Source organism: Mobula birostris, chromosome 4 (genome assembly GCF_030028105.1).
Source record: "Mobula birostris isolate sMobBir1 chromosome 4, sMobBir1.hap1, whole genome shotgun sequence".
In the NCBI taxonomy this organism is placed as follows: Eukaryota; Metazoa; Chordata; class Chondrichthyes; order Myliobatiformes; family Myliobatidae; genus Mobula; species Mobula birostris.
Genome location: NC_092373.1, coordinates 72,947,258 through 72,961,376, shown reverse-complemented (window position 1 = coordinate 72,961,376; position 14,119 = coordinate 72,947,258). Strand labels below are relative to the sequence as shown.

Sequence of the window (14,119 nt, the reverse complement as noted above, 5' to 3'; positions counted from 1 at the left end):
TACAAGTATCTTTCAATTTACTGGTCATAAATCACTTTTACAATGGAGACCTAACACAAATGAGTGTTTATGGAACACAAGTCGTCTAAAAACATCACCTGAGCTTTCTTTACCCTACTGACCTTAATTCATATTGGTCAGACAAAGCTTGTTAATGAAGTACTGTATGTTTCTTCCAGTTAGGCACACTGCAGAGTTCAGCTCAATGTCTTAACCTCCCATCCAGGTACCTATCTAAATTTTTCTTTAATTTTGAAATTGAACCCACATCCACTGGAGCTCATTCCATACACTCACCACCCTCTGACTGAAGCTCCCTCATGTTCCCCTTAAACCCATCATTTTTCACCCGTAACCCCTGACCTCTGGTTCTACTCTCACCCAACCTCAGTGGAAAAAGCCTGCTTGCATTATAATGAACTATCAAATCACCCCTCATTTCCTACGCTATAGGAAATTAACACCTGATCTATTCAACCCCTATAACTCGGCTGCACACAATCTTCCAAATTAGGCCTCACCAACATTTTGTACAACTTCAGTGTAACATCCCAGCTCCTGTACTCAATACTTTGCTTTATGGAGGCCAACGTACGAAAAGCTCTCCTTATAACCCTATCTACTTGTGACACTATTTTCAAGGGTTTTGTTTTTCTTGACTGACACTCTGCTTTTCTACTTGCCCCTTCATCTCTTAATTTCTCATGGTTTTCATATTTTCAGATCTTCCTTTTAAACTTGCTTCTCCACCTGTTCTTTACAACCAGAAACTTGTGCAGTTTACATGAAAATTGAGCTCTAGTTCAAATCACTAAATGTCAAATTAAAGATCAAGCATTGTACTTTTGTAATTCATTTATTTTTGTAACTTATTTACACATTTTTGCATCTTAATGAAAATATCAATCTACGATTGCAAATTCACCATTTGTGAATAAACATTCACAAAAGACCCCAAAACAGGAAAAAAAATCTTCTGTCTTCCATCTCCTCCACATAGTTTGGCGTTAAGAAATGAATAATCATCTCTGATATAGTACACACAATGCAAGTTTTCACACAGAGATTGTTGAATGACTGATCTTTTCTCACACTTTTCTCTCCCCATTGTACAAGAAACAATCTCAACTAACATTCCTAGATCAAAGGGAAAATAAATAAGCACATCTCATTTTTTTCTGGGTTGAGACATTAATGTCTGACTTACAGAAAATTAAAATTTATGAAGAATCAAATCATCTTTAAATTGTTATTAAGGACAATTTTCAAGCAAATCAGTTTTCTGTTCTGAGGCACAATTATATCCTGACCTTAAAAGTGAAACTAATTTCTGTAAAGAATTACAAAAAACTGTTTTAGCCAAATCAGGGACTCATCTGGGGGATAATAGGAAACCACTTAGCTCGGTAAAATACTCTGAGGCACGGCAACACTTTGGCTACATTCATTTTTAAATCTACTTGGATTGGAATAGTACCGTTATGTTGAAATATTACAAAACACTGAAAAAGCAAATTAATCTCTGGAAAATTCATTATACGTATAATTAGAATTGTAATTTAATATTGTAATACTGCTTTGTGCGAAATTCTATGCAACAAAGACAAGGAATATATCTCTTTGATACCTGAAGGTGATGATACTACAATATTCTCAAAGACCTGGAATGGGAACCACTCAATCATCTAATTTGGTACATGGTCAAAGCAGTAATATGTTGGGAATAGTATGGGCAAACTGAATTTCAACTTCATTTGGTGAAGAATGAACAAAAAAACCTGAAAATTAAATACATGCTAAGGATGGCTGCACAGTTATCTCAAAACCCACAGTGCAGAAATGTTACAAGTATTAGAATAGCTTTTTAAATGGAATACGTAGTTTCATCCCAGTGATTTAAAGATATAAAATTTATTGAAAGTTATTTTTTTTTTTAAAAAGGATTCTGCTTTCCACAAATAACTATATTTCTCAGTCTGTCACATGATTTCTTTGTAAGAGCAATTCCTGGGTTTTTGTTTTAGTTTTTCCTGCATTATGCTAGATTAATAATTAGTTCTTCAATATACTGATTACCGTACAATCTGAAAGATGCCACTATCACAACACCATCCTTAAATTGAAGATACACCTCTGAAAATGTCCTTTGAATATTAAAACATGAGGGATGAAGATAGTGTTCAACTGTCAACAAAAAATTGAGAATTACAGTAGCTTTGATGAATGCATTATCTATGATTTTGTTTTACAAAGAGAAAATAGCAGCTGCTATACTGAGGTGTGCAGATGGATGACAGTAATGTAGATGTCACAAAAGAAACTGTTCAAATCCTGTACACAAATTTTATTATGCAGAATGTTTTCAAAGATTTTAAAATTTCAGTTTTTAAATAAATCATGCATTTAAGGAGATGAAATCCTTAGTGCAAATTGCAATATGGCTAAACAATGGGGGTCCTTTATTCCCTCAGGACATTTCAAGCACTGCCTCAACATAATGGAAGAGGGTTCTTGCTACTGTCACTTTATTAGCAGACGAAATACTTGCAATTAACAAAAGTAGAAAAGCACCTTAATAAAATTAAGGCCGCATTGTAGTTTTATGGATTTTGATTTGCTGCCCTTCTGATGATGTGTATTTAACTGGCACAAATGTCCATAAAGTGTACAGGTGCATAAAGCATACAAAGGATAACAAAAAGTGGCATGTGGTGAGTTCTAATGTAGTGCCAAGGTGGTGGGATCAAATTTATGCATATACCACCACTCAGCTGCCAACTTAACCCTTGCCTCTGTAGGGCAATTGGGAAAGAGGACAAGTTGTGTCTACTTTCAAAATTAAGTTACTTTGAACAGAATTGGAAAACCATTAAAAGCACTGACTTTAGAAAAGTGACATGAAGCAAGCAGTGACAGCATATCAGTTTCACTGCATTTTCTTTAATTCAGAATGCACTTTAGAGACATGTTCTGTGTATATAACTCTGTTCTCAGTCTAATATTTAGCATTACGTTTGTACAGAATCTTATTTTTTAAAAAAAAGTGATTCAAAACATGTTTCTCAGAAACTAAAAGAGTCCTTCAGTCACCAAAGGGTCAATTACCCAGTTCCCTTTCAAAGGGAATCTTCTGTACACCTAAATACAGTAAGCTGCAAATTCAATGTTGCACTATAACTGGTGGCACACAGTAGCTGCAGCATTTTTTTTATAGTCACCTTCATGTTGTACGAACAGATGTTGATTAGGCCAAGATGCTGTAAAAGATTTACTATCGAACAATTTTAAAATACAACCTGAACAAGAAGTGGATACAGCCCCTTTAAGAGAGAAAGCTCCTTATTGGGCACTGGCCTGCACGTGCATGCTCCAACAGTAGGGGGAAAGTAAAATTTCTTACATGTCTCTAGTTACACATTGCAGCCTTCATGTAGCAATTGCATAACTACGAAAACCATGATTTCTGGACATCCAGAAATATTTCAACTGACTTATCAATTATAGCTGCATATTTCAAGACGGCTATACTGTATTGAATATTGCAAATATATTAATTTAAAAAAACTGTACAAGGCCAAAAAAAAATGTATATCTTCTCAAAAGGGGCAAGTTTAGGTACTCCTCACACAAACTGAATGGATATCTCAACAATATCCAAACCATCTTCAATACATCTCAGTACTAAAGCAAGCACTTCAACATGTGAATTATAGAATTATCTTATAAATACATTACTGACAGAATTGTTCTGTAATGTTCAACCAAACAATCGATGTTAACATGACCAACATTGAATAGACCTGTTAATCATGTATTCTGAATAAAATCCAATAATAAACTGATAAGTAAACAAGTGTTTATAAGACATGCACTGCATTTTACTGCACCGTCCATGTTACACTATAGAACCAGTGATTCTATGCTCAGAAACTTGCAAGTTGGTGCAGAGCCCTTTGAACTGGCTGCTTTGTACTTGAAACATGAATGCATTACAGGTGAAGGGGCCACAACAAAATACGTTAAGAGTACCAAAGACAGACATGAACTCACGGTAACAGATTATTTTTTTTAATTAACTGATATTGGTTGATGCATTCAGAATTCATGATTAACAACTTTTTAAATAAATCAAGAGTTTGCTTGTGTTCAGTAGTCATCAAGTGTCTCTATTTCTCCCATGTTCAGGCGCTCTGATGAAGCATTTACAGAAAAGCCTGTAAAGAAAAAGGAAAAAAGGCAACATTTATTTATCTACGCTAAAACTATAGTTCTAGTGTTTCACATCTTTGAATCTAACCTTTCTATTGGATATAGCTGATTGTTTTTAACTTAGTATTTTAAAATGATTCTCAGGGAATTTCACCTAAATAATTCCAATCATTGATTCAGTTTATTTGAAACACACAGCGTATTCTACGTAAGGTGGTTGCATAGGGATTAAATGATCAGATCGGCAGTAATCAGGATCTGCAAATTCAAACTATACCATGGCAGCTGTGGAATTTAAATTTAGTTAATAACCTAGAATCTAGGCAGAAACAAAACACCAAGTGATGTCAGTTTTCATTATCACACTAATGAAAATAACTCATTGCAAATGTTTACTCCCTCACGTTGTGGGATGGATATAAGATTTAAATTCAATTAACATGATTCATGACCATTGTTCACAGAAAAATCTGCCGTCCTTATTGGCTGGCCGAAATGGAGCCATGGACACACTTCACAGACATCCTCAGATGTCCTCTGAACTGACCCAGCAAGCTACTCAGAAATACCACCGTCACTATAAAAACATAGGAAGAATGGGTACATTCTGTCAAGCCACACCAGAGATGGTGGCACAATAGACAAGAGGAGAAAGGGAGCAGCATGGAATGTCTTGAACATTGACTCCAAACCTCATGAGGTCATTACACGCCACTGGGTTAAACATGGGCCAGGAAACTGCCTGATTACCACCTATTATCCTTCCCAGCTGATGATTCAGTTCTTCTATGTCTTAAGCAATACATAACATTAAAAAAAATTAGCAAGGGCATAGAAAGCAGACTGGTTAGGAATCTTCAACAGCTGTTACCCAAAATGCTTGGGTGTACCACATTGACCAAGCAGGTTATATTCCAAGAACATGGCTACCAGACTGGTTCTGTGACAGATAACGCAAAATTTACTTAATCTTATCCTCAGCAATCGACCCATGTCAGATACAGTTGAAGTCAGAAGTTTACATACACCTTAGCCAAATACATTTAAACTCAGTTTTTCACAATTCCTGACATTTAATCCTAGAAAATATTCCCTGTCTTAGGTCAGTTAGGATCATTACTTTATCTTAAGAATGTGAAATGTCAGAATAATAGTAGAGAGAATGATTTATTTTAGCTTTTATTTCTTTCATCACTTTCCCAGTGGGTCAGAAGTTTATATACACTTTGTTAGTATTTGGTAGTATAGCCTTTAAATTGTTTAACTTGGGTCAAACATTTTGGATAGCCTTCCACAAGCCTCTCACAGTAAGTTGCTGGAATTTTGTTCCATTCCTCCGGACAGAACTGGTGTAATTGAGTCAGGTTTGTAGGTCTCCTTGCTCGCACACGCTCTTTCAGTTCTGCCCACAAATATTCTATTGGATTGAGGTCAGAAAATGATGTCAAGTTTGGTTCATCCTTGGGAGAAATTTCAAAACGCCTGAAGGTACCACGTTCATCTATTAATATTTATCAATAGTATGCAAGTATAAACACCATGGGACCTCGCAGCCATCATACCCCTCAGGAAGGAGACCCTCCTAGAGATGAACGTACGTTGGTGCAAAAAATGCAAATCAATCCCAGAACAGCAAAGGACCTTGTGAAGATGCTGGAGGAAAAAGGTAGACAAGTATCTATATCCACAGTAAAACGAGCCCTATATTGACATAACCTGAAAGGCTGCTCAGCAAGGAAGAAGCCACTGCTCCAAAACTGCCATAAAAAAGCCAGACTACAGTTTGCAAATGCACATGGGGACAAAGATCTTACTTTTTGGAGAAATGTCCTCTGGTCTGATGAAACAAAAATTGAACTGTTTGGCCGTGATGACCATCGTTATGTTTGGAGGAAAAAGGGTGAGGCTTGCAAGCCGAAGAACACCATTCCAACTGTGAAGCATGGGGGGTGGCAGCATCATGTTGTTGGGGTGCTTTGCTGCAGGAGGGATTGGTGCACTTCACAAAATAGATGGCATCACGAGGAAGGAAAATTATGTGGATATATTGAAGCAACATCTCAAGACATCAGCCAGGAAGTTAAAGCTCGGTTGCAAATGGGTCTTCCAAATGGACAATGACTCCAAGCATACCTCCAAAGCTGTGGCAAAATTGCTTAAGGACAACAAAGCCAAGGTATTGGAGTGGCCATCACAAAGCCCTGACCTCAATCCGATGGAAAATTTGTGGGCAGAACTGAAAGAGCGTGTGCGAGCAAGGAGACCTACAAATCTGACTCAGTTACACCAGTTCTGTCTGGAGGAATGGAACAAAATTCCAGCAACTTACTGTGAGAAGCTTGTGGAAGGCTACCCAAAATGTTTGACCCAAGTTAAACAATTTAAAGGCAATGCTACCAAATACTAACAAAGTGTATTGTGAACTTCTGACCCACTGGGAAAGTGATGAAAGATATAAAAGCTGAAATAAATTATTCCCTCTACTATTATTCTGACATTTCACATTCTTGAAATAAAGTAGTGATCTTAACTGACCTAAGACAGGGAATGTTTTCTAGGATTAAATGTCAGGAATTGTGAAAAACTGAGTTTAAATGGATTTGGCTAAGGTGTATGTAAACTTCTGACTTCAACTGTATATCTGGTCATAACAACATTGGCAGAAGTGACCAGTGTTTTTGTTTTGGAAACAGTCATGTCATCATATGGAGGACTTATTCCATTATGGTGTGTGGCACATCAATAAACAATGCAGTCAACTTAACAGATCTCTCAGTTCAATTACAAGACATCGTAGACCTTCAGCAGCAGAAATGTACACCGAAACAATCTGTAAATTCATGGACTGTATATCTCTCATTCTACAATTATCAAGTCAAGTGGCTAACACAGATTCATTAAAAGTGGATATACCATCAGGCATACTCAAAAGTAATATGACACCACTCCAATGAAGCTGCCATACAGGACTACTTGCAAGCTAAGCAATAAAAACATTCAAGAGACAGAACTTAGTGATAGATCAGATCAAAGCCTTTCAGTCCTACCACATCTAATCTCCATACAGTGTAATGGACTGTTAGTAGGAGGAAGCAGCTCCAAGGACATCGACACCAAATGAGGCAAGGCCCAGCATATGAATACTAAAAGTTGTCCATCTGCAACTATGTTTAATCAGAAGTGGTGAACAGATAAAGCAACTGTTTTTTTTAAATATATGCCATTTCAAACACAGAAACTACTCTCCAAACTACTAGATTCACAGGAAAGCTCAACATTATCCAAGACAAAAAAAAAAACCTCTGTTGGCACTCATCAACTACACTAAAACTTTTATTCCCTCCACTGCAGACACAGTATGTACCATGTAAGAAACACATGGCAGTTACTCAAACAAGCCTACTCTGACAACACCTCTGAAACCCATGGACTTTACCAGCAAGGAGAACAAAGGCAGCACAATATCCCCAACTCCCAACCTGATTTGGTAAAAGATAGGTCAGCCCTTCACTGCTGGATCAAATTCTGGAATTCTCTACCCAACAGAACAGTGGAAGTGCTGATAGGTTGGCAGCAAATTAGAGATGGTGTCAGAACCTCCCATAAATGTGAAGACAAGTGAGATTAAAGTGTGGACAAAGGGGCTCTGAATAAAACAGATGTGCAGAAAATGAAATTGACACAATATCAATCATGCATGAACATTCCCTCTTCAATACTCTTACTTGAAATACTGTGGTTTACTCCTCCAATTCCATTGGTATCTATCCACCCTTTACATGAATTCTGTTCCACCCTGTTCTTAGCCGCTTATGCTGTTCCAATTAAACCCACACAAGCTGAGGGAACAGATTCAATACTGAATTAAATAGAAGTAAATAGATGGAATTTTTATTTCACATTTCCAGCATGCAGATGATGATTCTGGTTATCTTATTTACAACCCCTTCAGAATGCTCTTTTAAAAAAAAATTTGTTCTATTATTACCATCTTTATCATTTAATCTCTCTTACCTTCTATATATCAGGGACCTTCCTTCCCATTTATTTTCTTGTCCCCTCATGGCTTTCACCCTCTGACTGAAAAAATTCCTCCTCATCTCTGTTCTAAAGGGATGTCTTTCTATTCTGAGGCTGTGCCCTCTGGTCCTAACACTCCCTCACTATAGGAAACATCCTCCCCATGTCCACTCTGTTGCGGCCTTTCAATATATGGTTAAGAAAGGATACGGTGCATTGGCCTTCATCAATTGCAGGACTGAGTTTAGGAGCCGAGAGGTAATGTTGCAGCTATACAGGACCCTGGTCAGACACCACTTGGAGTACCGTGCTCAGTTCTGGTCACCTCACTATAGGAAGGATGTGGAAACCATAGAAAGGGTGCAGAGGAGATTTACAAGGATGTTGCCTGGATTGGGGAGCATACCTTATGAAAATAGGTTGAGTGAACTTGGCCTTTTCTCGTTGGAGGAGCAAAGGATGAGAAATGACCTGATACAGGTTTATAAGATGATGAGAGGCATTGATCGTGTGGATAGTCAGAGGCTTTTTCCCCAGGGCTGAAATGGCTAGCACGAGAGGGCACAGTTTTAAGGTGCTTGGAAGTAGGTACAGAGGAAGTATCAGGGGTAAGTTTTTAAAAAATATTAAAAATTTTTTTAATACGCAGAGAGTGGTGAGCACATGGAATGAGCTGCCAGGCATGGTGGTGGAGACGGGTACGATAGGGTCTTTTAAGAGACTCCTGAACAGGTAAATGGAGCTCAGAAAAATAGAGGACAATGGGTAACCCTAGGTAATTTCTCAGGTAAGGACATGTTTGGCACAGCTTTGTGGGCCGAAGGGCCTGTATTGTGCTGTAGGTTTTCTGTTTCCTTTGGTAATTCTATATTCCAGTCCTCTTGAAATGGTTGTCTTCCTTACCACTAACTCAACCTGCAAACTAATCTTTAGGGAATCCTGCATGAGGACTCCAAAGTCCCTTTGTACCTTGGATTTCTGAAAATGCTCCCTATTCAGAAAATAGTCTACATATTAATTCCTTTTAACAAAGTGCATTTCCATACACTTCCCTACATTGTACTCCATCTGCTTTGCCCATTCTCCAATCTAAATCCTTATGTAGCCTCTCTACTTTCTCAGTACTACTTGCACCTCACTTCTCTTTGTATCTTCGGCAAAAAACTATCAATTCCGTTACATTATATAATATGAAAAGAAGCGTCCAACACCGACCCCCATGGAACACCAGTGGTCACCAGCAGCTAACCAGAAAAGGCCCCCTTTATTCCCACTATTTCCTGCCTGCCAGTCAGCCAATCTTGTATCCATGTTACTGTCTTTCCTGTAATTCCATGGCATCTTAACGTGCGAAGCACCCTCATGTGTGGCACCTTTTGAAAGGCCTTCTAAAAATCCAAGTCTCCTTTGTCTATCCTGCCTGCTATTTCCTCGAAGAATTTCAACAGATTTCCCATTAAGGATTAAATACTATCTTTGGCGCTTCAGTAAAAAAAAATTGCGGCTGATGAAGGAAATATCAACTGATCACCAATGACCTAAAAAAAAAATGGTGTAGAACACTTGATTTTGCAATATGTTTTATTTGTTAAACACATAGTGACAGTACAGTATGTCTATAAAAATACCAACCTAAGATGCTGGGATCAGCACGTATCATCTTCTGTTTTTTCTTTCTCTTTCCAGACTGTACAGATTCAAAATTTGACTGCTGATTTCTGCTGTGATTTGATGGATAGATGGACTGTAGACCTGTTTGAATTTCAGGGCATCCTGAATCCTAAAACATGACGCAAATTAAATCAAATTAAATAACATACTTTATAGAAAATATATAGAAATTTAAAAAATGCCTTTGTTTTAAAGCCACAAATTAGCTGTAGACATGAAGAAAATCCATTTTCTTAAGCTTTTGTCCCCTTTAAAATTGCCTATATGGATTTTTAAAGAATGTTTCCTTGCATCAAACGATTCAATAATTTAACCAATTTCCTTTGCTAGCAATGCTCTATGCTGTTTCTGCTTTTCTTTAAACATCAGCAAGTGGAAAAATACAGGATTAATGGAAATGCAAAACACTTTTCTAATAGATCAGCTACTGCCAAAATAAATCAAAATTACACGCCTGCTATGCATAATGGGAAAGAGGTATTTCTGACCAAAATATTTAAACCCATGAAATTATGCTAGTATAGTGTGCCACTGTTAGTTTTGAAGTTGTTTTATACAGTATATCCCTAAAGAAAAACATCCCAGGGAACAATGCTGCAATTAAAATTAATACAAAATACATAAAATGTATGCAATTACAATAAAAAAGTATAAAAGTACAAGCATCAGACTAGTTCTTGATTTTATAGACCTCAGGACATCTTGAAATGCTTCTCAATTAATTGATTTTTAAGATTGCTCTCATTAATTGGAAAACATAGCAACCACCTTGCACACAGCAAGGCCTCTCAAACAGCTAAGTAATCATTCTGGTGGAAATGGAAGCCAAACAGCAACTACACCTATGAATGGAATTGCAAACATGGAAAAGGATAGACAGTGGTGTTCTGAATAAAATGAAGTTTACAGACAGTGAAGAATAAGAAGCAAGTCAAGAGAACATTGAGCAAAATTAGAGAAAATTAAGGTAGGAGAATGAGTGTCTTACTGGTAAGTGGACCGAAATAGTGACAGATAGAAGCATATGACATTGTTACTTAAAAAACAAAAAACAAACCGATGTGGAAATCATGAAAATAAAAAAACAAATGAGATAAATACCCAAAAGTCAAGCAGCAGTCAAGAATTAATGCATTAGATGAAAACTGGGAAAATGGATGAAATTCATGGCAACAGTGACGATAAAGTATACAGTTAGCAACTGCAGTTTATCCGTTGCTTCTAATGTAGCAAAACTAATTCATTCAATCAGGTGGCATTAGGCAATAGAAGCTCAAGCAAAGAAATTTTAAAAGATGTCCTACAAGAAACTGTTGGTATATTGGTTTTCATTGGGAATTCTGGAGAATGTGGCAGCTGACTGGATGGTCATCAAATACAATTGGAGAAATGCTCAAGATGCCCTAAATGCAGTCATAGTAGAGCTGGAGATGATTACACAGATAGACAGCCAAGACCACAATTTTAAAATCAAGTTGCTTGAATGAGAGCAAATTGGTTAATTTGTTCCACACCTTACAATATTTAATATTGTACTTTAGTTATTTATATGTAATTCATCTGCAGATTTTATCCTTAACTTCATAAATTATTGTGTGTTATGTGTACCACTGTGCACCCTAGCTTGGCAAAACATTATTTTGTTTCTATATTTGGTTATATGCATTATATATGATGTTTACAACCAAATGACAATAAACTTGACAGGATAGTGAGTGATGAGTGGACAGAACTTAGTGCAAGTCTGGCCAGCTGCCGGGCATAGCAGAGCTCTGAATGATCTCAAATCTAAAGAGGGTAGAACAAAGTAATTCATTGGCAGAGTCAAACTTGAGAGATAATAGAATACGTTAGTGACAGGTTTCAACAGCAGTGGAGCTGAAGCAGAACTCAGGTAAATCAGGTAACTAAGAATAGCTAAAACTGCAGGATGAATATCTTTCATCAGAATTGATAAAATTAGACTTTTATAAAAACTTGCAGAGGAGGAAGAGGCAGAGAGAATAAAAGGAATGCCCACATCTGCACACATATAAGAATTAAGAGTAGGTCACTGGCCTCTCAACCTTGTTTTGCCATTCAGAAAAATCATGGCTGATCTTTTAATCTTCAATTTCATGCCTTCTTCTTATATTCCTTATTTTAACATCCAGAAATTTACTAATCTTTGTTTTAATTTTGAACATTCACCATTTAAAGAATTTTGAAGATTCACTGTGCTCCAAATGAAGTAATTTCTCATTTCAGTCTTTAAAATGGTCTCCATCCCTTTGCTCCCTCCCATTAGGTAGACCTCTTATTCTCTCCAATCCTCTCCTTTTCCTGCAATTTAAAACATGCTTCTTTTTCTAAACTACTTCTAGATAAACATTAACCTGAAAGGTTATGTCTGTTTCTTGCTTCACAAATGTTTTCTGATCCTCTTTCCCAGGCAGTCACTGCAAGGTAGGAACATTAATTGCCACTTTGTTCAAATCTAAATACTGCAAGTTAACTGAATGCAGGACAAGTAGTGTGATAACTTACAAAATGGGGTTGTTGAGGTAAAGTTGGGAGCCATCAATGTACAAATGGAAATTGAGATTGTGTTTGCAGCTGATAATGCTTAGCAGAAAAAGGAGATCAGTAATAGATCTTTGGGGATTGCAAAAATAATTGAGTGTGGAAAGGAGAATTATTACCTATGATACTGTAGCTACATTTAGGCAGATAAGAATGGAACAGAGTACAGTTTCATCCACCTGAATGACAGTGGAATTGTACTGGTATAGTATGTTGTGGTCAGTCTTGTCATGGCCAACAGATATGTCAAATGACAGGCAGAACATGACAAACATCAAGGATGTTAATAATGATTTTGTTTTCAACTGCTTCAACAATGGAAATCTGACTGGAGGGACCACAGCTGGGATTTCTGGGGAAGACAGATGGAAAGTCGAAGATGATAACCAGTGCAGAAAATTGGATACTGGAAACCATGACAGTTGTATAGGAGCAATAGAGGTGCTGAGAGAGGTGACAGAGAAGCACAATTAGGCATCATTATTCCATCTCTGAACTTAAAAATCATAATAGCCTATATCTATAACTAATTGTTAGTTTGGTTAGGAAGACAGCTTACTGCAGCTGCTCTATCAGCACTCATTTGGTAAATACTGACGTGAGAGAGGTTTCATTGTATTGGATAAAGGATCAGTTGTAAATTACTGTTCAAAATTACAAGACTGAAGAAATGTATTGTGATCCAAGAGAACAATTAGGTGTGAAGCAGAAAAGGGACTGTACAGGAGAGGAAGTAGATGCAAGGGCATGTAAATCTTGACAACAAGCTTGACCATGTAATTAGAGAAAGTGGATGAGAAAAGGAGAAACAAGAGAAAATCTGCAGTTGCTGGAAATCCGAGCATAACACACAAAATGCTGGAGGAACTCAGCAGGCCAGGCAGCATCCATGGAAAAAAGCAGAGTCGACGTTTTAGGACGAAACATCAACTGTGCTTTTTTCCATGGATGCTGCCTAGCCTGCTGAGTTCCTCCAGCATTGTGTGTGTGTGTGTGTTGCTGAGAAAAGGATACATTGTTGCACTCCCAGATAATTTGAGAGCAGTGTTGTTTTCAGCAAAGGACTTTGAAACCTGGTAAGCTTTAATATAGTCCAACCTTTGTTTTTAAAATGGACAGCTACGCCAAATGTTCAGAATCAGAGAAGTATGAATCCGTACTGGAAGGAAGGAATTAAGGTCTGGGCAATATGAAGATAGCAAATAGCACACAGATTAGACAGTGCTGTCATGCACAAATCAACCTTTGAACATGTACTTGCATTAGCCATGTCATTAATTATTTGTAATGAAAATTGAGTAGTTTATATAATTCCAATACTTAATGTACCCACCTGCTGCTGCAACTGTCGCTGCTGGCTGGCTCTCTGTTTGGCACGACGTCCTAAAAATTGTTTTGCAAATTCTTTTGTTTCTGGGCTATCACCAAGGTAAGCTCGGATATAATCATGAACTTCGTAAGGAGAATCAACCTCTTTCAAAAAGGAAACAAATGTAGGAACTGGAAAAAGATAAATACATACCTCAGTGGACAGTTAAGTTTAATTCCTTACTATACATGGACAGCACCATGACCTATATCATATTTGAACTTGTACTTTAATTCTCATTGTTGGAGGAGCCCATAATCATTCATTGCAAGATGAATTAATATTAGA

General features: G+C 37.2%; 1 protein-coding gene across 2 annotated transcripts in view; it reads right to left on the bottom strand.

Moving 5' to 3' along the window:
- Window positions 1-854: 854 nt before the first annotated feature.
- The window catches only part of LOC140196411 (GRB10-interacting GYF protein 2-like), a 191,571-nt gene continuing 178,306 nt past the window's right edge, over window positions 855-14,119 (bottom strand). For both annotated transcript variants that reach the window (XM_072255561.1, XM_072255562.1), the window contains exons 28-30: window positions 13,796-13,962; window positions 9,862-10,009; window positions 855-4,214 (exon numbers count right to left, since the gene is read on the bottom strand). In XM_072255561.1, coding sequence (XP_072111662.1) covers window positions 4,147-4,214; window positions 9,862-10,009; window positions 13,796-13,962 — 383 coding nt within the window. In that variant the 3' untranslated portion in view covers window positions 855-4,146. The remainder of the gene's footprint in view (window positions 4,215-9,861; window positions 10,010-13,795; window positions 13,963-14,119) is intronic.